This window comes from Halichoerus grypus, chromosome 1 (assembly GCF_964656455.1).
Source record: "Halichoerus grypus chromosome 1, mHalGry1.hap1.1, whole genome shotgun sequence".
Lineage (NCBI taxonomy): Eukaryota > Metazoa > Chordata > Mammalia > Carnivora > Phocidae > Halichoerus > Halichoerus grypus.
In genome coordinates, this window is record NC_135712.1 from 143,957,906 (window position 1) to 143,984,297 (window position 26,392).

At 48.4% G+C, this 26,392-nt stretch overlaps 2 protein-coding genes across 7 annotated transcripts in view; both read left to right on the forward strand.

Annotated features, from left to right (window-relative positions):
* Positions 1–26,392, forward strand: part of CMTM8 (CKLF like MARVEL transmembrane domain containing 8) — a 158,237-nt gene that overhangs the window by 118,609 nt on the left and 13,236 nt on the right. The window contains exon 6 of one of the 2 annotated variants that reach the window (XR_013448072.1): positions 10,539–10,778. The exons of the other annotated variant lie outside the window; for it this stretch is intronic. The gene's annotated coding sequence lies outside the window, so the exon portion shown is untranslated. Of the gene's footprint in view, positions 1–10,538; positions 10,779–26,392 lie in introns of those variants that run through there. 2 annotated transcript variants of the gene reach the window in all.
* CMTM7 (CKLF like MARVEL transmembrane domain containing 7) overlaps positions 640–26,392 on the forward strand; it is a 50,758-nt gene continuing 25,005 nt past the window's right edge. For 3 of the 5 annotated variants that reach the window (XM_036078858.2, XM_036078860.2, XM_036078862.2), the window contains exon 1: positions 643–875. In XM_036078858.2, the coding sequence (XP_035934751.1) occupies positions 723–875 (153 nt within the window). In that variant the 5' untranslated portion in view covers positions 643–722. Of the gene's footprint in view, positions 876–26,392 lie in introns of all 5 variants that reach the window. The other 2 variants (XM_036078864.2, XM_036078863.2) reach the window with 2 other exon arrangements.

Sequence of the window (26,392 nt, forward strand, 5' to 3'; positions counted from 1 at the left end):
CAGGAAGATCTCAAACGCGGAGCTGAGTGAAAGAAGCCGGACACAAATGAGAATATTCAGTACTATTTCAAGTATAGCAAGTCCAAAAACGGGCAAAACGAATCTATAATGACAGAAAGCAGAATATTGTGGTGGCCTCAGGCTTTGGGGTCAGGGGGTGCTATGAAGGAAGGTAGATTGGGAAGAAGCACGAGGGATCTTTTGGGAGTATTGGCACGTTCTATTAGTTGAGCTGGTGGTGGTTACACAGGTGTGCACATAAAGGAAAATTAATGGAGCTGAACCCGGAGGGTTTGGGCATTTCGGTGCGTGTAAGTTACACTTCAGGCAAGTCCTCTTCCCACACATCCGCAGCCACGCCCACACCAAACCCCGGGAGGCCCAGACCCAGCTGCGGCCCCGGCCTCGCTCGCTTCGGAAGGGCCCGGCCCACCGTCCGTGTGCCTGCTCCCTCCAGGCCAGCTTCCGCGCCTCGGCGAGCGCAGGGAGGCCGCGCCCTCCCGGGAAAGCGCCGGGCAGCCCCTCCCCGGCCCGGTCCCGCCCGGGCTGGACCGGGGTCTCCGGCGCGGGTCCCGGACGCGTGCGCCCCGCCCCCACCGGCAGCCCGCGACCGCCCGCCCGGGCCCGCCCCGCCCCGGCCCCGCCCCCGGCCGGCCCCGCCCCGCTTATCTGGCCGGTCGGCCGCGGCCGGGGAGGCGGCGGACGGGTAGGGGGTCCGCGCGATGTCGCACGGAGCCGGGCTCGTCCGCACCACGTGCAGCAGCGGCGGCGGACCGGGGGCCGGCGCGGGGCAGCCGGGCGCGAGGCCCTCGGAGGGGCTGCTGGACCCCGTCTACCCCCGCACGTACTCGGCCCTGCTGAAAGTGGCGCAGATGGTAAGAGAGGCCCGGGGCGCGGGGCCGGGGTCTCGCGGAGAGGCCCGGCGGGAAGGGGAGCCGGGAGGTGGCGCGCCGGGCGGCTGGAGCCGGGCGGAGCCCGCCGGAGCATCGCGCCGCGGGCGGGGCGGGGCGGGAGGACTGCGCCGCCACAGTCAAGTTCGGGGAGGGCTTTCCTTCGGAAAGTTGGGTGCGCCGGTGCCCGCGCCCTGGAACTCAGCCCCGACGCCGCCCGTGCTCCCGCGGACGCAGGTCTCCAGGGTCCCAAGTTTTTTCCAGCCACCCCTCTGCGGGGCCCGACCCGCTTTCCGACAGAAACCACGGGCAAAAGTTGCATTTCCTCTTCCTTCCTCTTCTCTGGGCCGCGCCGCTTCGAACCCGAGCCGGGGGTGGAAGAGTCGCCCCGGCGGCGCGCTGAGGCGGCGGAACCCGTCCTTCTCCCCCTCGAGGCCTCCTCTCTCCTCCCAACCCAGAGAGCCGGGCTGCCCTGCTCTGGGCGCAGTTTCGCGGAGGAGAGGAAGTCCGAAGTTCTCAGTTCCCTGGTGGGGAAAAGGGATGGGGACCCTGGGGGGCAGCTGTCCTGGACCCCTGCCCTCTCAAGTTCAAGGGAGGGTCCAGGTCTCAGGGGGCCGCTGGAACGCCGAGGATCGATGCGGAAGGTCCGTTTTGAGGAGCCTGTGCCCTAGTCCCCCTGCTAACCGTTTGGAGTATCCAGCCCTGTATTTACTGTTTTTGCCTATGTGTGCATACCTGCGATAAAGTTTAATTTATCAATTAGGCGTAAGAGGAGATTAACAACGACTAATAATAAAATAGAACAATTATAACTATATACTATAATAAAAAATATGTAAATGTGGTCTCTTTCTCAAAATGCCTTATTGTACTGAGCTCACCCTTCTTGTGATGATGTGAGGTGATAAAATGCCTGACCGATGAGATAAAGGGAGGTGAATGATGTGGGCATTGTGACCTAGCTTTAGGCTGCTATTGATCTTCTGACTACTCAGCAGAACACAGGGTCATCCGCTTCTGCCCCGTGGTTGACTGTGGGTAACTTAGCACAACTGTGGACGGGCGGGGGGTGGGGGATACTACAGTACTCATTTGGGGGAGCCAGAGTCAGCTGAGGGGGGGTCACCTGAGGAGCCAGGCAGGCTGAAAGTCTGAGCCCTGAGTATGACCAGTGTGGTGCAGGAGCCTTCCACCAAGGCTGATGTTGTCTGGCCCGTTCTCATGGTCCCCACTCTTTTCTTTCTTCCCAGTTTTTTCTTCTTTAAACAAATTTTCATCTTAAGCACCTTTCGCATTCGTTTGATGTGTTTTGTGACACTAGGTTGGGCTGTTTGTGACTCCACTCATTGTAATGTTTGCAGCAAAAATAGTTGGAGGGGAGGAGTGGTAGTTTTGAAGAGGGGTGTGGAGGAAGGAATGTGGCATAGGAACAAGGTTACACATCCGGACGCTAAGGTGGGCCAGTCCCAGGGTGCTGGACACAGTGAGAGCTGCCGGTGAATCCATAGCACTGTTGTTCTGGTGTGTGTAGAGGGGACTGTCATTTCCTGCTTAGGCCAGATCTGAAGGGAGGGGGGCTGAGTTCTCTTTTCTCTAAGAAGGGTGTCTGGATGGACCAAAAATTAGGAAGTGTTAGCGACTACCAACAACAACAAATTGTGCTGAGGAGTGTTGGTTTTGAGCAAGGCATTTTTTGGCTCGTGGTAAGACTGCTAATCCGCCAAATAGAGGGGACCAGCCCACCTCTTTGTCCTTAAAAGGTGGGCGGGGATGAGACAGACCCTAATGGAGCACTGGAAGACTATATTGAATCAAATAATGAGTTTGGTGGACAAAAATTGGGATCAGAAGCCTTCATCTGGTCCATGAGTTTGATGGACAAAGGTAATGGGGTCAAGAAGGCTCCATGTTGGTCCATGAGTTCGGTGGATAAGGTTTGTAGAGAAGAGCAAGCTCCATTTCACTGAAAGCTCCTCAGCTAGCTTCTTGCCTGTGGCCCTTAAGCCTGGTTGCAGATGACAGTCACAGGGCTTGTTGTTCCATAGCAGGGAACAAAGACCTAGAGAACGGCTTCTCTGTTGTGCCTCTCTTAAAACCATCCTCATGGATTCTCACGCCTTCTTCCTTCCTTGGGGAGGCCCCTGTGATTGCAGGCTCGTTTGAGCAGACCCCTTGGAAGTGAACTTGCCCTTGCAGTGTGGTCATATTGAGAGACTCTTTAGGGTTGTCCACCTGGGCCTCTTGTCTAACTCTTTCCCATTCTCCTCTTCCTCTTTTCTGGGGCCTGCATGGATGTTTGATATTCTTTCATCTCCTTTGCCAGAAACATATACATAGCCAGGAGTTAACAACATTGGGGCAGGGCAGATGCCGCTGAAGTGGTGCCACCAGTGAGCACTCTAGCCACGGGGCTCCGATTTTGACCACTGGTATCTCATCTGCATCCTGAATAGGCTGACCCGTATGTCCTAGACTTCCCATAAAGTGTTGTCCTCAGTCTAATCGACAGACCTGTCAACATATTACCTTAAGAAATAATTGAAAAGGCTGTTCCCTTTGAGAACAACTTCCTTTCTTTGCTTTGAGTCTCTCCTGGGTCCACCACCACCAGAAAATGAGGAGAGATAATGGAAGGAAAGTGAGTTTCTCAGTGAATGTTGGTACTTGTGTCTTTAATGAATCTTTATAATCTTGTGGCCCCAATAGTTTAGTTTCTTGGGTCTTCCTCTTTAGACTAGAGACTGTCACAGTTGTTGGCCCTATAGGAGGGGGTTTCTTTGTTGTTGTTAATAGGTCTATTTTTTGAACCTTACCATTGTTCTCTGTAAGGCACTAGGGACAAACGCCTGGCTGGCTCAGTTGGTTAAGCGTCTGCCTTTGGCTCAGGTCACGATCCCAGAGTCCCGGGATCGAGCCCTGCAGTGGGCCCCTTGCTTGGCAGGGAGCCTGCTTCTCCCTCTGTCCGCTGTTCCCTCTGCTTGTGCGCTCCCCCGCCCCCCCCCGACAAATAAATAAATAAAATCTTTAAAAAAAAATAAATGATGTACTAGGAATTCCATACTATACATCACGTAAGTGTCATTAACTGTTTTTAAGGATCATGTGAAGGAACATGTTTTGACAAGAAGAAACTGACTGAGAGGTTGAACTAGTAATGTCCCACAGCTGTGAGCAGCAGAGCTGGGGCCGACCCAGGCCTGACGGGCCTCGTGTGCCCGAAGACCCTGCAGAGTTGTTGCTTGTTAATAGATCTAGGGAAATCAGTGCCCACTGAGGTACCTCTTCACACCCAGTAGGATGGCAACGGTAGGAAAGACATGATATCAGGACAGAACAATGTGAAGGACGTGAAGAAATCAGAGCCCTCATACGTTGCCAGTTGGCCAGTGGGGGTGTAAAAGGCAAATAGTCTGGCAGTCCCTCAAACAAACATGGAGTTGCTGTATGATCCAACAATTCTGCTCCTAGGTAGATACTGAAGAGAAGTGCAAACACTTCTCTTAAGTATATTGTGTGAAAACGCACAAACACACAAAAACTTGTACACAAAAGTTCGTAGCAGCATTATTCATGAGAGCCAAAACGTGGAAATAACCCAAATGTCCTGATGAGGACTGGACTGATGAATGGATAAATAAAATGTGGTGTATTCATGGGATGGAATATTAGCAGAAAAAAGTATAAAGTACTGACACAGGCTACAACATGGATGATCCTCGAACACATGCTAAGTGGAAGAAGCCAGAAACAAAAGTCTACATATTCTTTTTTTTTTTTTTAAGATTTTTGTTTATTTATTTGATAGAGAGCACAAGCAGGCGGAGTGGCAGGCAGAGGGAGAGGGAGAAGCAGACTCCCCACTGAGCAGGGAGCCCGATGCGGGACTCAATCCCAGGACCCTGGGATCATGATTTAAGCCGAAGGCAGATTCCTAACCGACTGAGCCACACAGGCGCCCCAAGAGACTACATATTCTATGATTCCACTTAACATGGCATGTCCAGAACAGGCAAATTTCTAGAGACAGAAAGTCGATTAGTGGTTGCTCAGGGCTGGGGAGTTTGGGAGCAATGGGGAGTGGCTGGTAAGATGTAGGTGGTTTCTTTTTGGATGATAAAAATGTTCTAAAATGGATTGTGGTGTTGGTTGCCCAACCCTGTGAATATACTAAAAACCATTGGATTATACACTTTAAATGTGTGAATTGTATCTCAGTAAAGCTGCTAAAAGGAAATCTAGGGAAGAGTTCAGAGGGGGGTACTCTGCATGACACCACTGGGTGTGGGAGGGCCACAACATAGGAAACTCCCTGGCCATCCCCCCATATCCACTACTAGAGGAAGGGATGTCCCCCTGCAGACCTCACAGAATCTGAGCCCGAGGGGACTGCCCTGAGGTCTGAAGGGGTCCAGATGGCCCTGTATGTGAGCTCGCCAGCATTCCTCATCAGTTCAGCAGACATTTATGAGTGCCACATCCATCTTCATTTCTGTGGGAGCAGGGAGCTGTGACAGAGCCCTTGCCCTCAGGAAGTCTGTGGTTTCACTGAGGAGACAGACAAGTCCCAAAATTGACTGGTTGGGGAGATAAAAAAAAGTCTGGTCGCCTGCACTAGGAAGGAAGGAGAGAGGCTTGAAGGTGAAGGTCACATCTGAGTTGAACCTTGAGAGCTGAGTACAGGTTGGTGAGGTTGGGGGTGCACTCTTAGCTCTCGAAGGCCTTTGTTCAGTATGTTTAAGTTGGAGGTAAGCGATAGGTTGGGGGCGTTGGAGGGGAAGAGAATATAGCAGGGCGTGAGGCAGTACTTGGGCAGTACTGACATCTACAAAGAGGCGTCATCTCCTTTCCTGGGTATCTGCTATGTTCTTATGTGAGGCGTGTGGAATACAGAGGTTAACAAGACAGACCCTTTCTGCGTGTGCAGAGAAACGGGGGCTGTGACATTTGCTGAATCATATGGAAGGAAAATCAGAGTGTAGTTTCATAAGCCACAAAGATGGAAACTTAAACGTCCTCCCGAAGTTTCATTTATTTATTCAGCAAACATTTGAGCACCTGTTGTATGCTAGAATATGGTGGAAAGAAGAGTAAATAAGGCAGATCAGTCCCTGTGCTCCTTATACTCAAATAGGGAAAACAAACATTAATAAAATGATTATTAATCTGTAACTATAAACTGGGACAAAAGCTCGGAAAAAGAGGTGTTCAGTGTCATAGAGAATTAACTAGAGAGTCTGACCTGTCTGGAAGGTAAGGAAGGGCTTCTCTAAGGAAGGGATATTTGAAGGAAGAGGGAACAGCATTTCCAGAAGACGGAAAAGCACAGACAATGACTCAGAGTCTGGAAGGAGTATTGCTGTGGTTGGAGGGGAGGAGACAGGTGGGAGTGGTTTGGGTGAGACTGGAGAAATGTGCAAGGGCCAGACTCTCAAGGCCTGCCAGATCATCTGGAGGGTATGGTCCTTCATCTAAGAATATCAGGGAAGCGTCCTGTCACCATCAACCCACCATTGAAGTGGTGGTTTTCAAACCAGGGCTGTACCGCCCCCTAGAGGTTATTTTGGAACTTTATGGAAACTGTTTCGGTTGTCACAGGGATTAGGATTGTATTATATATACATTTTATTCATTTCAGGATAGTAATGAGGGCGTTGCCAATATTTAATATCCTAAAGAGATGTTTTATCTGAAATAAGATTCAAGGAGCCTACGCAGGCTGGGTGGAAGCTGAGTGGGTGTGGGAGTCCGGGGAGAGTACACTCAGTTTTCTGGCATGAGAGAGCATTCTAAATACCCTCCAGCAGGTCAAGGCGATTATGAGCTGCACTCTGGAAATTCAGAGCCCAGTTCCCAAATAGAATTGGACTGTGGCGGGGAGCCCAGCCTCTGGTATAGCTGTGAATAGACTTATGCGTGGAGAATGACCCAGCATAACCCAGAGCGGTCCACCCTCTTTGTTCTGCTTTGCATCTGGGTAGCAGGGGAGCACCAGTTTGGTTCCCAAATGCAATCTGCACACCCCTGTCCTCTTTCCTGGAAGCCAGAGGGTTAAAGGCAGCAAAGAACCTCACTGCCAAGATCCTTGTACTCCCGGCCCAATCCTGATCTAACAACAAGAAACTACTTTCAGTCAATAGCCAAACAAATAAAAATAATAAAACACAACAAGTTATGGGCTTTATTCCTGATGACAGAAGTAATGCTTGCTCATTGTAGAAATTTGGGGAAACACAAAAAAGAAAGTAGACTCTCCCACTCTGTTTCCCAAGATTAGTCTTTAAAGTAAAATTTTATACCATTTCATAGTAGACATCTATAATTTGGGGTGTTTGTGTTTTGTTTTATATAGAAAATTAGCATGGGGGCGCCTGGGGGTCTCAGTCGGTTAAACGTCTGCCTTCAGCTCGGGTCATGATCTCAGGGTCCTGGGATCGAGTCCCACATCGGGCTCCCTGCTCAGCGGGGAGCCTGCTGCTCCCTCTTGCTCTGCCTGCCGCTCCCCCTGCTTGTGCTCTCTGCTCTCTGTCAAATAAATAAATAAAATCTTAAAAAAAAAAAAAGGAAAATTAGGATGATGTATACCTATTTTGTAAAATGCCTTTTTTTTTTTTTTTTTTGCTTAATATGCGATGAACGTTTTCTTGTGTCACTTCATGTTTGTCTGCAATTTGGTTTTCAACAGCATCATTGTAGCCAGTCGTGGCTGTACCACGGTCTGTGGGACCAGCCCCCTCCCCCTTACTGTGGCTCGAGGGCTTCCAGTTCTGCCAACGTACAAACAAGGCCATGGTGAACTTCCTTGTGGAGAAGTCCTGGTGTAAATAAATTTTGCAGAGAGAGAAATGAAGTGCTTCGTGCCCTTCGGAGCATGGTGACATTAAGCAATGATGTAAATGTTTTAATATCTAGAAATTAATGGGTGTCCCTTTATCATCCAGGATGATATTCAAGGAGACAAATGTGATGGTAATAATATTTTAAGTTGTAATAGTATTTTTGGTGTCTGATGGTTTGGGAAAGGAACAGTGCCATCGAGGGGCTAGAAGGTTCTGTAGTGCTTTTAAATGCACTTGCATTTAAGTAATGGCAACAGCATCTGCATAAATTTGAAGAATGATAGTACCACAGCTTATTTATTCAGGCTGCGGAGCATGTGCATTTCTTAACTACTGGCAAGAATTCCCCTCCAGGGCACCCCACAAACCACCTGCCCCCAGATTGGAAACCAGTGGCCAGAGGAGAGGGTGCTGATGAAGACACCAGATGGAGGGTCCACCAGGCTGTGGGGGCCAGGGGGGAGCACGAGTGGGTGCGTGTGTGGTCCCCTGTGAGTCGGAAGAGAGTCCCCTGGGTTTTCGGGCATTACAGCGGGTATTAAAGACCCTCCAGGGCGATCCTGGGCCTCACTTGGGGGACTCCCTGTGGGGGTCAGGGTGTGGAGGCAAATTCTGGGGTCAGGGAAGCGCTCCTCTGTGCTCCCTTCCTCCCAGGCCCTCACCCTCCCACCGTGCTCCGGCGCTTCCTGCCCAGGGCCACTGGACCTCCATCTGTTTCCTCCCCCTGCCATCTGCCCCCGCGTGCTGCCCGTGGAAGCCTCCCTCTGACCCGCTGCCTGCCACCAGGCACGCCACCTCTGTCACCCGTTTGGCTCGGTGGCTCCCTCGCCCGCCGCTCACTCTCCGGCATTCCTCACGGGGGCCTTAGCAACTCCTGGCCCCCGCGGCCTGGCGCAGAGCCCGGTACTGGCTGCGGGGGGGAGGACAGAAGGACGGGGGGAGCCTCTCCACACCCCATCCCAGCTCCCGGCGGCAATCGGGAACAGAGAAGCCGCTCCGCCTCCTGCAGAAAAAGCAGTTCACCTGGTCTGTGTTTTAATCAGCGATGATCGGGACATGGCCCTTCCTTTTCCCCAGGGCAGCCATGCTCTTTTCGTCCGTCCTTCCTTCCTTCCTTCCTTCCGATAGCTAAAAGGATAGGTGGCTTGACAGAGAAGGCGAAATGGTCTGTAAAGCGGTTTCCATGTGTTACCCACGGAAAGGATCGCCGTGGAACTTAGGAGAGGTATCATCCTGAGTTCTAAAGATGGAGAAAACGCAGTTCCTTCAGAAGGGGATGGGAAGGTGGAAACAGAGGAGAAATGAATTAAATGCTTCCCAGTACAGAGTAAGTTGGAACCTTCTGGAAAGCATGGAGAATTACTAACTGCCCTGTGACCGCAGTGTAGTTTTACTCACTCTTCCTCATAGGTTTTCTTTATTCCCCTAAGAAGGCGACCGCAATGCTAGTGATTGTGAAGTCTTTTTTTAACTTTTCCTCTCAAGTGATAAAAGTGGTACTTTAATAATAATAATAATAATAGTGTTGATCACTATTCACGTAGCAGCCTCTAGGCTAGGTGTTTTACATGTGTTACCTCGTTTAATCCCCATGATAAGTAGGTCTTGTTGTCATCGGCATTTTACAGATGAGGAAACGGAGGCAGGGAGGTTCGGTAACTTGCCCAAAGTCACAGCCGTGAAGAGTGAAGCTGGGTTTTGAACCAGCCAGTTCGCGTCCAGATCTTGAGCTCATAAAAGGACAATTTGGGGTCATTTCATTCTCGCTATCAATACACCATGAGTATTGTCCCGTGTCCTTAAACCTCGTTTGAAAACGATGTGAGACGTGCACGCGAGGCCATTGTTCGGCTGTACCGTGACTGATCGCGTTGGCTCCGCGTTGGTGGGCAGGCTGTGGCAGATCTAAAAGGAGGTGCTATGAGACGCGACAGCAGGTGCTAGTGGTCATTTCACCCTTTGCCAGAGATGAAATCAGCCAGGGTAGGGAAAACCCCTCACTGGGGTATTGAACAGTATGTGTGTAGTATTTTAGAAAGCAGATTTACATGTCACCCACAGGGCTGCTGGCAGGCTTAAGAGAAAACCATCACTCTTATTCTCGTTTGTAAGTCACAGGCTCCTCCCGGAAGGGTTGGGAACAGAGGGGGACTAAGGTGTGAGTATCTGATGTACCATGTCAGGCAGTTGTACATGCAGTGTCCCTTTGTTTAACCCTTTCAGTGACTCTCTATTATTTATCTTCCCCTTCTTTTGGTTTGAATGGAGGCTGAGAGGTTTTGTAACTTGCCCAAGGTTCAAAATATTCATTAAATTCTGGAGCCAGCATTTGAACCCAGGTGTGGGCAAGGCCTAGCCTTTTGCCACCATGGTGTGCCATCTCTCCATGCAGGGTGAGCAGGCTCCCAGGCTAGCCCACTGTGGCAGACACCCCCCAGGGTGACCCCCAGTGAGTCACAAGCTTGTGTAATTCCATCCTCTTGAGTGTGGGTGGGGCCTGGGACTTGCTTCTAACTGACAGAATACAGCAAAGGTGATGGGATGTCATTTCCGTGGTTATACCATGTCATATGCCAAGGTGAATGGATGTTGCAGATGTAATTACAGTCCCAGATCAGTTGGTTCTGAGTTAATCAAAAGGAGATCATCTCCAAGTGAGGCTGACTTAATCATGTGAAAGTCCTTAAAAGAGGTACTCGGTCCTTCCCAAAGAGGGAGATTCTCCTGCTGGCCCTGAGAAGTCAACTGCTTTGGGAGTGGGGCAAGGGCCTGGCAGAGACTCACATGGCAAGCACCTATGGGTTGTGTCTAGAAGCTGAGAGCAGCCCTCAGCTGACGGCCAGAAAAACAGAGACCTTCGTCCTAGAGCTGCAAGGAACTAAAGTCTGCCAACAACCATGTGACCTTGGAAGAGGACCCCAAGCCTCAGATAAAACCCCAGGCTGGCCAACATCTTGTCTGCAGCCTTGCGAGACTCAGAGCAGAGGACTCCCACCTGGGGCTCCTGACCAATGGAAGCTGTGACAGGATAAATAAATGTTGTTTTAAGCTACTTAGTTTGTGGTCGTTTGTTACACAGCCGTAGATAACTCCTGCACCCACAGAAGCCGCTCTTGCGGCTGCTCCTTGGCAAGGGAAGATGGGACAACAGCAGTGCCATCCTTATAATAATAATAACCGTATGATTTTTATATGGGCGATGGTCATACGTCACTGAATTCCTGTGCAGTACATCTGCTGAGCTCTTGCTCTGGGCATTGTGCTGTCTGCTTGCTCTGCAAGAACTCACTTTGTCATTACAGCATTTCTGGGAGGTGTCAGTATTCCCATTTTACAGATGGGGAAACATGCAGGGCCTTCTCTGCAGCCTTTAGGCTTGTAAGAACTACCTCCATCTCCCAGTGTTCCTCTTCTCCTCCATGGGCCCTTCCGGAGCCATTCTAAAAAATAAAAGTCCTGATCCAAACAGAAAGTATGACTGTGTAATTGCTCAAATTATGTTTACTTTTTAAAAATAGGTAACATGATCAGGGTGCTTGGGTGGCTCAGTTGGTTAAGTGTCCAACTCATGATTTTGGCTCAGGTCATGATCTCATGGGCTGTGGGATTGAGCCCTGCATCAGGGTCTGCGCTCAGCTGGGAGTCTGCTTGAGATTCTCTCTCTGCCTCTGCCCCTCCCCCCTTTTTCTCTCTCTCAAATAAATAATCTTTAAAAAAACAGATAACATGATCAAGATTTTAAAAGTATAAAAAGTTCTCCAGTTTCCGCTTTCCCTCCCTAGAGGCTACCAGTGATACCAGTTTCTTGTATATCCTTCAGGAATTATTTTGTGCTTCTGTGTGTGTGTGTGTGTCCCCGCACGCATGCGTGCGCATGTGCGTCTCCTTTCTCACCCCTAATGGGAGCATGGTTATACTCACTGTTCTGTACTTTCATTACTTAACTTTCCATCTTGGAGATAATTCCACATCCATCCAGAAAGTGTTATTCTCTGTAACAGCTGCATTTCCTTCCAGAGAATGGATTTACCATTGAACTAGTCCCCACTGACCTCACTTAGGTTATTTCCCATCTTTCGTTCTCTCAGGGCTGTGGCAGATACCTTTCTACATAACATAGTTTTACATGTATACAGGAATATCAGAAAGAGAAGTCCCTAAAAATAGAATTCCTGGACCAAACGTTGCCCGCTCTTGGAAATATTTCATCTATCCTGAAACTGAGATTTGCAAACATCACCTTGTGATCTTCTCCTACAGGGCTTCAGGGGTCTTCCACATCCACTGACATTGAGAAAGACTTAGTGTTCGGTGTTCGGAGTTCCATGTAACATTGAGATATTAAGAACCGGGAAGGTTTAGGGGACAAGAAAACTTGTGTGACCAGCATTTTTCTTAGAATTTCCCAACATCCATCACAGGGGGTGTTGAAGTCAGCTTCCCTAGTAGTAGAGCTAGAGATGGGGTTCTTGTGCATTTGGTCAGTTCTGAGTGAGGGACACAGGCAGGGGCAGGGGAAGGAGCTCGACAGAGATGGGTTTTAGAAGTCTAAGCCTCAGCCTGATCTTTCAGGGATCTCTGGAAAGTGAGGTGCACCAGATTCTCCTGTTTTGAGGCAGTGGAGCTGGGCTTTTGTACCCTTCATTGACTACAGACCTGGGGGCGCAGGGAGAAGATAAACTCCCAGGAACCTCTGAGCCAGACAGCTGCAACTGTCCAAAGGGAAATCATTAGCGCAAGGTTGTACGTGGGCGGAGTTAGCAGCAGCGCCCCCTGCAGTACCTGGGAAGTGGTGCATGGGCCTGGTTAAAGGGAGCGCCATTGAGAAGCGCATCAATGGACTGCCTGCTTGTGTTCCTTCGGAGCCCGTCTTTCTGATCTCTGCTGAGGCTCTAAGATGATGCAGTCTGGGGACTTAACAAACCTGACTGCAGACTGCTTCCACCCGCAAAACTGGTTTATCAGTATTCTTGCCCGGTCACCCTCTGGATCTGCAATGCCAGGCTGCTCAGCCTTCCAGACCACCCAGGACTTTTGATGTTGCTTTTTGAGGTCCACTTAACCAGTCCTGTTATTTTTTTGTTTTTCATTTCCTATTTGAAACAAGAAGAGAGGAAAACAAATCAATGTGTACTGAATGAAAAGTAAGCTCAATAGGGAGCGACATTATTTCTGTACCCTTTTACAAGAGAATTACAAGCAATGTCATGGTAGTATAGATAACTTGACCCTATCTTTTTTAACTCCTTGGAAAAACTTAAGAACAGAACCACAGGAAATTCTCCTGGAGAAAAGCAGTTTGATTTCAGAGATGGGGCCTCATTGACACGTACTGTTGTAAGTTTCATGTGGAAAAGGTAAGAGAGGCACCACTAACCCTTATATTGACGTGACACTGGGTTTACGAGGGTTCCGTAAATATCACCGTTACTGAGCAGTGCGTCCTGTTTATTGACCGCTGCCTAAGTCAGAGGAAAGAACTCTGCAGCATAACGTGCATCCCCTGGGTCTAATAGAGGTCTCCTTGCTGACCTACTCTCACCACTTGTGGTGACATCAATCCCATATTTAGAGATGTGATTGCCACTTCAACATACAGTTGTGTTAGTGTGATTTAGGGACAAAAAATTGCTTTCCCAGTGTAGTGGATTGAATGACGGCCCCCAAAATATATGTCCAGGGATAATCCTTATCCCTGGAACCTGTGAACGTTACCTTATTTGGAACAAGGGGTTTTCAGATGTAATTAAGGGTCTTGAAATGATTATCTGAATTACCTGGGAGGTCCCTAAGTCCAATGACAAGTGTTTTGATAAGAGACACACAAAGAAGAAGATGATGGTGACTGCTGGTTTGAAACCCTCTCCTAGCTTCCCAGGTGTAATCTGAAACCAGCCACCCCCATACTGGGAGGGCAGGGGGAGCAGAGGAAGGAGGCACATTTAATAAGCAAAGGGAACTTACATATGAGGCTTGTCCTGGGCAGCAGCAAGATGAGTGGATTCTGCACCTGCCCACCAAACCTTAAAAGTTTACATCGAGGCCTTAACCGGGTTCAGTCACATATACCGTCCAGACGTTCTCAACACCGCATCACCATCTGAAGGCTGTGTCCTCGGAGCAGCCTCTGGGAGCAGGAAAGGTAAGTGGAACCCATGTTCCAAGGACAGGGAGGGGGCAAGGACCTCCGAGTGCCTGGGTCCCGCTCACAGGTCAACTGGTAGTCACATCTATTTGATGACCTTCTCCAACAGTGATGTGAAGATGTGGTGGAGATTGCAGTGATGTGGCCATGAGCCCAAGAACACCAGGAAAGCCACCGGAGGCTGGAAGAAGCAATGAATGGATTCTCTCTAGAGTCACCAGGGAAAACTCAGTCCTGCTGACACCTTGGTTTAAGCCCAGTGATACTGATTTCCACTTCTGACTTATAGACTTGTGAAAGAATAAATTTCTGTTATTCTAAGCCACCAACTTTATAGTAACTTTTTACAACAACCACAGGAAACTAGTACAACCAGTTCAAGACTTTCCATTGTGGTCAGATTCTAAAAATCCTTGGCATCATAGACTGTAGACATTGAATATTTTCTCCTTGTAGAAGCATTGCTCGTTTCTAGAACAGTGTTTCAGAGAAGAGATGGCCATCCTATGACACTCTGGATGACAATTACATCTCAATCTTCTTTATTTTGGTACATCTTTTTCCTTAATAGCTTATTCAAAAAAAGAAGCGGTCCTTGAAATTCTGCTGAGAAAAGCAGAACCATAAAGATAGAGCAAACATGAAGAGAACATCGGACAGTCATTCTCAGATGGCAGAGTAGAGATAAAAGATGAACCATGAGAGACGATGGACTCTGAAAAACAAACTGAGGGTTCTAGAGGGGAGGGGGGTGGGAGGATGGGTTAGCCTGGTGATGGGTATTGAGGAGGGCACGTTCTGCATGGAGCACTGGGTGTTATGCACAAACAATGAATCATGGAACACTATATCTAAAACTAATGATGTAATGTATGGGGATTAACATAACAATAAAAAAATTAAAAAAAAGATGAAGAGTACATTCCAAAGAAGAGCTGCTTCTGGCTTTCTGCAGGCATCGAGTGAAGTGTCCCCAATTCCCCCAAACCATTAGATTGCCAAATAAATTTTATAGCATTCCAATAGATTTTTAAAGATAGGATATTGCAGGCCCCCCCCCCCCAAAGGAGGTCACGTTAGCTCTGCTTGTGAAATAGTTGCAATTTTTAAAAAAGGTTTGTAGGGGCTCAGTCATTAAGCATCTGCCTTCGGCTCAGGTCGTGATCCCGGGGTTCCTGGGATTGACTCCCGCATTGGGCTCCTTGCTCAGCAGGGAGTCTGCTTCTCCCTCTCCCTCTCCCTCTGCCCCTCCCCTTGCTGGTGTTCCCTCTCTCCCTCTCAGATAAAATAAAAATTTTTTTAATCTATAAAAATAAAAAAAATGTTGGGAGAAGTGCCCAATGACTTGTCTCTAAATTATACATACTTTTGTACTTTTTATTTATAAATAATTCCAGATTTACAGAAACTTTACCGGAACAGTACAGAGAATTCTCCATATACTTTCCCCCCAGGTTCTCAACCGTTAACCTTTTAACACACTTGTCTAATCATTTTCCATACACACACACACACACGTTATTTTTTCTTTGAATCAGTTGAGAGTAAGCTGCAGACATCATGCTCTTTTGTCCAGAAGTACTCCAGTGTGCATTTCCTAAGTCCTACATAACTTCAGTACAGTTACCTAAACCAGGAAATTATTGACACCAGCCCTATTAGCTCCTCTACCAGCCTTATTCAGATTTCGCCAGTTGACCCATTAATGTCCCTTTTCTCCTCTAGGATCCCATCCTGGATCACGAGTTATATTCACTTGTCCTGTTTCCTTAATCTCCTTCAATCTGGAACAGTCCCTTCTTGTCTTTCATGACCTTGACATTTCCGAAGAGTCCAGGACAGAGCCACCCCATCGTTGGATATTAAAGTTGGTTTGGAGGGCAGTATTTTGTAGCTACAGTTGATGCAAAAAGAAGAAGGGGAAGAAAACATGTTTGGATCATGGCACACATCTTATCTCGATTTTAGTGCTTTTGTTCTCACAACAGACCCTTTTGTAAACTTCCTATCTTAAGTTAATGGTTAATAGTTCGCGTGGAGCTTAACTGCACGTCCTAGTCAAAAAAAGAACCAAAAACAAAAAAGAAACACTTAGCTCAAATGTCACATCCTTGGGACAATGGCTAAAATTAATTGAGGGCTCATCACCTACCAATTCCTAGTCTATGAGTTTGACATGAATGTCCTCATTTAATCTTCCCGACAGCCCTATCATTTAGGTACTACTCTTTTTCATATTTCGTTGCAAGCATCTGAATTCACAGTAATTACGCAGTCAGTTACCGGGGTACAGGGTTCAACGCAGTGACAGGTATTTAGCTCCCGCCCCCTCCTTCCCAGCGCGGGGTGCTTCCTGACTGGTAGCTGTGTAGACAGACATTTCCTGTCGTCTGTGTCTTCTGTCCGTGTCGCTCTGTCACTAGTTCTCACCACTGGAGTCAGAGTAGAAGAGGTATTTGTCGCTTCCTGCCGGAGGCTCTTAAGGGGCAGGATTCTCTCATCTTTCTTTTTCTGTCAGCTGTATGTGGAGGCTCCAAGGCCCTGTTTTTCATCTTTTATAGATCAGGAAACAGAAATAAAGCCAGGGGTAGAGACTGTCTGCCTCCCCACTGGACGGCTCCCTGTCCTGCCCCTGAGGGGCCTTTCCCAAGGCCCTCGTAGGAAGTCATCCCCCTAACACCACCCTAACCCCATCACCCTGTCCTGTCGCCCGGTCCTGATTCCTTCAGAGCAGTTCTTTTTTTTTTTTAAGATTTTATTTATTTGACAGAGAGAGAGAAGCTGACTCCCCACTGAGCAGGGAGCCCGATGCGGGGCTCGATCCCAGGACCCTGGGCTCATGACCTGAGTGAAGGCAGACACCCAACTGACTGAGCCACCCAGGCGCCCAGCTTTGTTTTTAATGAGTGAAAGTATATTTTCTTGCCAAAGCCCTGGTAATAGCACTCCTTTCAAAAAAGTCAGCCCGGATGAAATGCTTGAGACCTGGATCGTCCTTGGAAGATGTGGTAATGCTGCGTGGGGAGGTGCCTGTGGAGGGCTTGGGGGGGGGGTGGGCCCGGTGTGGAAAGGGCCCCTGTGCCAGGCCTGGAAGCACCATGGTGCCCGGGGCACTAACTTCAGGCCAGGAAGGGGCGGGGGTCTCCCTGCAGAGAGAGGAGAGGCCAAGGAAGACGCAGGTGGGATGCCAGCAAGGAGAGAAAGGATCCTGGACTTTCTGATAAAGTCAGAGTGGCCTTTCTTTCTTATTTAGTTGCGTTGACAGGTTTCCACTGACTCACCCAGTCAAAACAGCGGGGTCCTGCGCCAAAGCAAACAGAGAGAAGCCGAGGGATGAGGGAAGTGTCTGTCAGTTTGTCAAGCTGTCAGGACAGGACTCCGAATTTAACACAACGCCGGGCAACACTGAATAGTGGCATTACTGTATTGGATTAAAGGCTAAAAGAATCAAAGGCCAGATGTGGCGAGCTCGCTTTTGGATTTCTATTTCTGGCTCAGATGCTAACCCTGGGGTGTGGCCCTTTGCCTGGCAGGGCGCTATTTCAAGGGACTTCATCAGATAATTAATGCCTATTCGCTCCTGCCCTGGGCTGGGACCGAGGCTGAGGCTCCAGGGATGAACAAGGCACATCCGCCTCTCCCCTGGGGGCAGAAAATCCAGACCCTGAACAGGTGTCATGTTTCAATACCTCTGAGGCACCGCTGTTTTAGGCACTGCTGAGAAAGAAAGAAAATGACAATTCTATGACAAATCTCTTACTTAGAATTTTTATTTTATGCTCAATGGAAGTGTTCTTTCATTTTTATTATTTACTTACTTATGTGAGAGGAAGAGAGGGGGAGGGGAGGGGCAGAAGGAGAGGGAGAGGGAGAATCTTAAGCAGGCTCCATGCCAGTGTGGAGTGCGACTTGGGAGTGGGGGGACCCTGAGATCATGACCTGAGCCAAAATCAAGAGTCAAGACACTTTAACCAACTGAACCACCCAGGCACCCCTAGAAGAGTTCTTTTAGACTTGATTAAATTGAAATTTTATATGCTTGTGAGTATATAAAAAGAAAAACTTGATGAAGGAAAATAAATTGCTTAAGGTATTCCTACAACCTCTTTACCGTCAGAGCCCTCCTCTTCTAAATTCCTTTTTTCTTTTTAAGTATTTTTTTTAATATTTTATTTATTTATTCATAAGAGTCAGAGAGAGAGAGAGGCAGAGGCAGAGGGAGAAGAAGGCTCACCGCCTAGCAGGGAGCCCGAAGCGGGACTTGATCCCCGGACCCTGGGATCATGACCTGAGCCGAAGGCAGACGCTTAACCATCTGAGCCACCCGGGCACCCCCTTTTTAAGTATTTTTACACACCCTGTTGTTCTTTGTGCCATCGAGAGGTGTGAGCAATGGAGAAGAGTCCATAAAAGAACTAAAAGCTGTTGGTGCTGGGCTCATAGGCTGCTTTTTGACTCCCACTCTGGCAGTGATGCTAAACCTCCCTGACTCCCCATCCCGCCATCTCAGCCCCACAAGCCTCTGGTTCTCGGGGCTTCAAAGAGTGCGCCACTCCTGTCTCTGGAATGTTCCTCCATGCCGCTGACACCCTTCCAAATATTGTGATGCAGGCACATTGGCAGATGGCAGGCAGAGATAACTAGATACTGGTCTGGCCGACAGTATTTGTAAGTTAGAGCCCCGACTCGAGGGAAGTAAAAATGAGCAAGACTGAGCATCTTTGAGTCAGTGAACTGTGATTAGCGTAAGGGTGGTGAGCATCACGAAGCAGGAAGTACGGGCCACTGGGAGCACAGATAACAGGGGTCCTCTCTAGTCCATAGTCAGACTTTCCTGGGGAAGGAACCTCCCCTGAGGATGGGAAGGGACAAGGCGGGAGTGTCCTGGAGGAGGGAACAGCCTTTGCAAAGGCCCAGCATTGAGAGAAAAGGTAGAGGGTTTGAAATCTTCTCGGTCAGTTCACAAAATGGGCTTTTTGGTTGTGGTAGAATATGGAATTGCTGCTAGCCACAGAAATTAAAAACAAAATTCACCCATGGCCCCACCATTCCACAAATTCCACAGATGATCTATTTTGGTCCTTGGCTGAGTGTGTACATGAAGTTTGCGGAGCTGTAATCCTACTGATTATAATCATGGATTCTGCTTCCTCTCTTTTTTTTAATTACAAAATTCAATATTTAGTAACATGTCTCTGTTGCTCTAAAGTCTTCATAATTGTGCATAATATGTACAATCATCTAAACGGATGTTCTTTAATTTACTTAACCATTCACTTTTGAACATGTGAGTTGTTTTTGAGCTTTTAGCTGCTATAAATGATATTACATTGAACATTTGCAGAGGTTGGCAAACTATAGCCCCCTGTCCCAATCCGGCCTGCCACCTGTTTTTGTAAATAAAGTTTTATTGGAACACAGCCAAACTTGTTCACTGATGTATATTGCATACGGCTGCTTTTGCACTGTGATGGCAGAGCTGAGTAGTAACAGAGATTGTATGGCCCTCAAAGCCTAAAATACTGACTTACTGGTCCTTTACAAAAAAAATTTGTTAATCTCTCAGGGTGCCTGAGTGGCTCACTCTGTTGAGCATCCAACTTTTGATTTTGGCTCAGGTCACAATCTCAGGATCATGAGACTGAGCCCCACGACGGGCTCCGTGTTAAGCCTGGAGTCTGCTTAAGATTCTCTCCTTCTCTCTCTGCCCCTCCCCACTTGTGCTCTCTCTCTCTCTCTCTCTCAAAAAAAAAAAAAAATTGTCAACCTCTGTTTTACAATGGGTACTAGAGCTTTCTTCTGGTTAGCATTCATTTTCTTAAGATAAATTCCGAGAGAGAGGATTATTCGCTCAGAGCATAGGTATGTTATTTTGTTAATTTCAAAATGATTTCTAATTTACAGCATGTATATGGTCCATAGAGATAGTGAAATGTCATGGGAACAAATGAATGAGCTAGTTCATTGACCATTATAAGTTATAATAACTAGAAGCTATTATTAAAACAACTTTGGTCAATTTTGTTTGTATTCAGAGTTTACTGGTTTACATCTTCATTATAACCTTCTTTTCATTCACAGCATTTCTCCCAGCTCTTAACTGTATTAGTTTAACACTAGCTTCTGTAACAAAAAGACCCTCAATTCCAGTGCTTTCACACAGTAGCCCTTGCTCTTCCTTGTTCCCTGGCTAGGCACCACTTCTCACCTACAGCTCTGTACTTTGGAAGGAGTACAGATTTTGATAGCACTTAGCCGTCTCTGCTACAGTTGCTAGTTTTTAACATTTTAAATTATTTTAAAAATATATAATATACATATTATATATAATATATACTCAATATATAACATGTATAATTATATATATTCACATAGTTCAGTTCAGAATTCACAAAGCCTAGGGGTGCCTTGGTGACTCAGTCCATTAAGCATCTGATTCTTGATTTCGGCTCAGGTCCTGATCTCAGGGTCATGAGATCCAGCCCTGCATTGGGCTCCACACTGGGTGCAGAGTCTGCTTGAGATTCTCTCTCCCTCAGCCCCTCCACTCCCCCCACCCCTCCACCCCCCGCTCAACGTGCTCTCTCTCTCTCTCAAAAAAAAAAGCAATAACAAAGAAACCCACAAAGTCTAAAAGGGTAAGTTGGGAAAAGTTTCTATACACCTCTGTTCTGTGGCCACCCTTCCCTGTGGCAACATTGTTTCTATAGTTTGCTTATACTCACTGTGGGTATCTTGCTTTTTGAAGTTTTTATTATGGGAAATTTTCAGCATAAGCATGCTGAGAATAGTATAATGACCCCACACCTACCCATCACACAGCTAAAACAATTATCAATACATGGCCACTCTCGTTTCATCTATGTCTCTGATCTACCCCACAGATTATTTTAGAGCAAATCCTAGACTCCGTATTTCAGTACGCATTCTTTTTTAATAACAAACACTTATATTATATTACTATTGTCACAACTTAAAAAACTAACAGCAATTCTTTAACATCATCAAATATCCAGTCTGTTCAGGGTTCTTCAATTGTGTGTGTGTGTTTAAACAACTGGTTTGTTAAAGATCCAAACAAAAATCACACATTGTATTTCATTAAATGTCTCTCAAGTTTCTTTTATTTATTTTAAAATGAATTTTTTTTGAGAGAGAGAGAGCTAGCATGCATGCGGGAGTGGGGGAGGCAGAGGGAGAGAGAGAATCTTAAGCAGGCCCCACGCCCAGCATGGAGCCCAACACAGGACTTGATCTCAAGACCCTGAGATCATGACCTGAGCCAAAATCAAGAGTCAGACGCTTAACTGACTGAGCCACCCAGGTGCCCCTCTCAAGTTTCTCTTAATTGGTGCATTCCTCCCCCTTCTTCTTTTTCATGTTTGGTTTTTCGTCTTTGGTCTGTTAATATAACATATACGTTGATTTTCAAATGTTGCACCAGCCATGCCTTCCTGGAATAAAGTTTAGTCACTTGTTGTGCATTTATATTTTTTTTATATATTGTTGGATTTGATATGCTAATATTTTGTTGAGGGATTTTGCTAGCCTAGAAAAAGTTTATCCATAAGCTTACTAATGATTCCACCCACTTTCAGTCTGTCCCTTCAAGACATTTACATACTAATAGTCTGATGTGGGTTACTCAGAATCCTTGTCTCTCTTTCCTCTTCCTTCGACTGCTGTTCTTTTTGGCTTTACCTATTTCTCACTTCTGCCCACATGTTAAAAAAACAAAACACAACATGAGATTCTGAGCTCAGTTCAGAAACAGGATTTAGGAAGAAGCATTTGAGCCCAGTCGCTGGATTCAAGTTGAGGGGCCTCCCCTTACTGAGGTGCTAAATGCCCTGTTGCCCGACTGCCTTTGGAAAGCTGTGTGTTTGTGTTGGATTTATCCGAGTGGGCCCTTCCCAATCGGCAGGTGCGTGGGGGGCGGGGCTTTGTTTAGGCCACACCCTCTCTGCTTTCTTCAAAGGCATCCGGACGGGGCAGAAGCAGGGCTGCTTCCTGGGGACTGAAAGGCCCTCTTTGTCTTGTTACCAGGAGGCTTTTGTGGAGGCAAGGAGGACTCACAATGACTCTGCAGGGCGGGTAAGGGGAAATGCAGGGAGTGGCTGGGTGCCAGCCTTCCTAGGTTATTTTTAATGAGTGAAGGCCAAGCGGGTGGAGAACTTTCTGAAGGGAGGTCTTTGTTTTCACCTGGCCACGAAGATGACTCAGGAGTGAGAGAGCAGAGGAGAATGCAGACATCGGAGAAGGGCCTACTTGACACCTGCCTTCTGAAATGACTTCGTTGAACCTGGCCATGCAGGTCACAGTAGTCGTGGCTTTGATCCGGGGACAGGGTAGCCGGAGGAGGGAGGCAGAAAGAGCGAGGTGTCCACACGCCCCCTGCTCTGGCCTGGTGGAAGGAGGTGGTTCCCCATGGGCAGGCTTTGTGCTCTCTAGAAGCTCAGGCAGCCAGAGGGCAGGCGGGAGAGGGCCTCTGCGGGGGGGGGGGGGGGGTCGCTCTCCAGAACGGGGTCAGAGAGCAGCAGAGGGGACAGCTAATGGCCTGCAGAAAGGGTGAGGCCTGGCAGATTTTTCTTTAATCTGTGGTTTCGTGTGTGGAAGTGTTTGGACAGATGGAATTGCCGGCTCATTTTGAGCATTTTGTCAGCACTCTGAGGAATCTGAGGCAGCTACCTCCCTACTGAGCTAGCAAGGGGAGTTTCCTGTTGGAGCTCACCAGCTGCATGGATCTGGTGGTTGGAGGGGGGTCTGCTCCCCGCATCGTCATGCAGGCTGGGTCCTCGCGGGCCACCTGCTGATCTCCTCTCCCACCTGTCCCCTCTGGCTGGTGCTCTGAGTCTAGTCCTCATTGTCTTGCTGGAACTGACACACCCTCCTCCTGACTGACCAGAGTCTCTTCTCCCCCATCTCCAGTCCACCTGTTACTGGATTCTGTGTCCAGAGATACAGTTCTGCCTGTGGCTCTTCTCTGCTCAGTAACCTTCACTGGCTCCCCATTGCCCATCAATAATGTCTACTTTCTCAGCCTGGAATCTGATGCCCACCCTCCCTGCCAGCTTCATTCCCATCATGCCCCTTTACCCACAGATGGGGTTTGCTACAGATGGACGCCACACCTAGTCCCAAATATGCCCTGTGCTTTTGCACCCCTAGGCCTTCCTTTGTAATGCTCCCTCTTCTGGAAGGCCCCATGTTCCCTTCCCTGTATGTTCAAATCCTACCTCCTACAGAGTCCTTACAAGGGCCACGTCTGCTTCTCGCAGAGGACATGCCTGACCTTCTCCCTTTTCCAAGACCCTTCCTCACAAATTGCACCTCCTGGACTGCATTTGTCCTGTTTTCTTTTAAGGTACTTGTGTCTGGGTCTGAAGCTCCTTACCCTTTAGGACAAGGCCTGTGTCTAAGCTGTCCTTATACTGTGCACATCTCTGAGGGCCAACACGCTGTATTTAGGTGAATCACTGTTTAAGACCTGGTCTGTGCTAAGAGCTTCTCAAACATCCCATTTACTCTTCCCAACAAACCCCTGAAAGGACTTTTAATACCGAATCTTTGTTGAGTGTTTCCTAGAGATGTTCCAGGCTGTTCTAAATGTTTTGCCCAAATCAGCTCATTTAATCCTTATATCAACTCGGTATGGTAGGTTTTATTATCCCCCCTTTTAAAGATGAGGAAACTGAGTCCCAGAGTGGTTGACTGGCCCACTAATACTTGTGTTTGCTGAGTGACTGTTGGACCTGTAGAGGTTGCCAGCCATGCTTTAGTACCCCCACTCAGCTGTACTTACTCTCATTGGGCACCAGCCTTTGGCCAACACTCAAGACTCCCTTCCCTCCTCCTCCCCTATGATGATCAGATGTCCTTAACAACTGTGGTTTTCCATCAGTGACACAAGCTTACAATCCCTTAATGGTTCTTGTATACTTGCCTTGTCATTTTTTATCCCAGACTAATTTCTTCTTCCCCAGGCTGGCACTTTTTTGGCATTACGCTGCCTGGGTTTTTAATCAAGGCCTCCCACGCCCACATTCTCAGATTCAACAGGCACTCACTTCTGGCACCTGGCCCAGGGCTGGATGCCAGGCCTCCTGCTGAGACTGGCCCCATAGCTTCTCCAAATATTTACTTCCCCAGGACAGCCGCCAAAGTCTGGAGCAGCGTAACCAGTTACCCTGCATCACGGTTTCCTTAGGATTGTCTTTGGCAAAGGGGAGACCAATGTAGCCTTGTATGCCTCGTGCTGAGCACAAGGCTGGCAACGTGGTTGGTCCTTCCTAAATAATCCCTGAATTAATAGCTTTATTCTTCTCTCCATTTTATTTTATTTTTAAAGATTTATTTCTTTTAGAGAGAGAGAGAGAGAGGGCACGCGAGCACAAGCAGGGAAGGGGGGCAGAGGGAGAGGGAGAGAGAAACCCAAGCCAACTCCCCGCTGAGCATGGAACCCAACACAGGGCTCCATCCCAGGACCCTGAGATCATGACCTGAGCTGAAATTAAGAGTTGGATGCTCAACTGATTGAGCCACCCAGGCGCCCCTCTTCTTTCCATTTTAAAAACTAGGGTTGCCTGGCTGGGAAACCAGGGCCGTTCTGAAATCAGATGTATGAGTTAGCTTTTGCTGCCTGACAAATAGTCATAAACCTTTGGTGGCATATGACAATAAGTGTTTATTGTTCACGTGACTGAGGTCGGGGGGGTTGGCCCTGCTAATCATGAACTAGGCTTGCTTCCAAGGCTGGGGGTTGGCTTCTGTCATCTGATGTGAGCTGGGTTCTGCTGGGGTCACTGGAGTGACTCAGCACTGTCCACATGTCTCCCATCCTCTGGGCCCCTCAGGCCAGTAGATTGAGTAAAGAAAAGGGGTAGGAGGGCTCCTGGGTACCTCAGTTGGTTAAGCATCTACCGTCAGCTCAGGTCATGGTCTCAGGGTCCTGGGATCGAGCCCCGTGTCGGGCTCCCTGCTCAGTGAGGAGTCTACTTCTGCCTCTCCCTCTGCCCCTCCCTCTGCTCATGCTCTCCCTCTTTCAAATAAATGAATAAAATCTTTTAAAAAAGGGGGGGATTGGAAGATGGCATGGCCATAGAGCACACGTTAGGCAGTGTGAACTCATCAAACCCAAAACCTACGTGTTCAGCAGCACGTGGAGTGCATGTAGATATATTTGGTAGTTGGATCCGTTTTCAAATGAAGTCGTACCAGGAAGCATACATAGATGATTCCTACAAGCTGAACTGCTCAGGGCATGTGGAGCTGGCGGTTCTTTGTCCTCCTACTTCTCCCTCGTGGATTCACGGCGACAGGGCGGCCCAAACCAAGAGCTCTCAAAAGTTGCCTCTGACCATCACGGGCATTTTGCATTTACTTCAAGCAAGCTTGGGCCTCCAGGTGCGGCGGTTTTAGCTCAGTCAGAGCCTCTAGTCTGCAGATGATTGAGGATGAGCACCCCCTCAGGGACGCAGGATGGAGGCGGGCTCTCTGTCATCCCTACCATGGCGGATTCATTATACAGTATTTAGCGGCGAGACGCTCAGGGGTGACAGCTACCTTCCCGCTGAGCCTGGCCCGAGAACATCTCTGCTGAGGGGACATTTCGAAGCCTGAGTCCCAGGTGTGGGTCACAGATGTTGGCTGTCTCTCATCTGTGCCCATCGCTGCCCTCTGGACAGATCTCTACTTCCCTGTACAAAGAATCAAAACCCGAAACCCAGAACAATTCATATGCTACTTTCAAAACAGACCAAGCAGGGCCTCTTCTGTTTTTGCTCCTAGTCCAGCTACCCTGGTGGCATATGAAGTTACCCCAGAATTTGGTGGCATAAAACAACCACTTCTTTTCTGGAATTCTGTGGCTCAGGAATTTGGCAGGGCACAGTGAAGAGGGCTTGTCTTTGCTCCGTAGTGATAAGACCTGGGCTGGGAAGACTTGAAAGCTGGGGCTGGAATGAGCTGATGTCTCACTCTCTCCCATGTCACGGCTAATGCTGGCTGGTGACCGGGGCCCTTAGCTGGGGCTGGGGGCCGGACACCTATGTGTGGCCTCTCCAAGAGGCTGAGCCTCCTCATAACGTGGTGTCAGGGTTCCAGGGGTGAGCGTCCTAAGACAGAGGGCCAGAAGGAAGTCAGTACTGAGATCTGTGACCCAGCTTTGGGAGGCATGCAGTGTGTTTTCCACCACATTCTAGGTGGCTAGCAAGGCTGCTGAGTTGGGGAGAGGGGAAATAGATTCTGCTTCTTGGTGAGAAACAGCAAGGTTCTGGAAGAGTCTATGAGACTGGAAATGTTGCTGTGGCCATTTGGGGGAGACACACTCGGTGACAGTGCACAGATAGAGCGTTGGGTACTCTTTTTGCACCTCATTACTGAGGCCAAGGGAATCAGAATATTTGGCTGCAGAGAGCTGGGTTAAGCCTTTCGTGCCAGTCCTCCCCTCCGCCCCCGCCCCCCCAGACCACTGAGCCCTGGGGAAAGCTTTACAAGTTAGGGCTTTGCTGATGCATTCATCT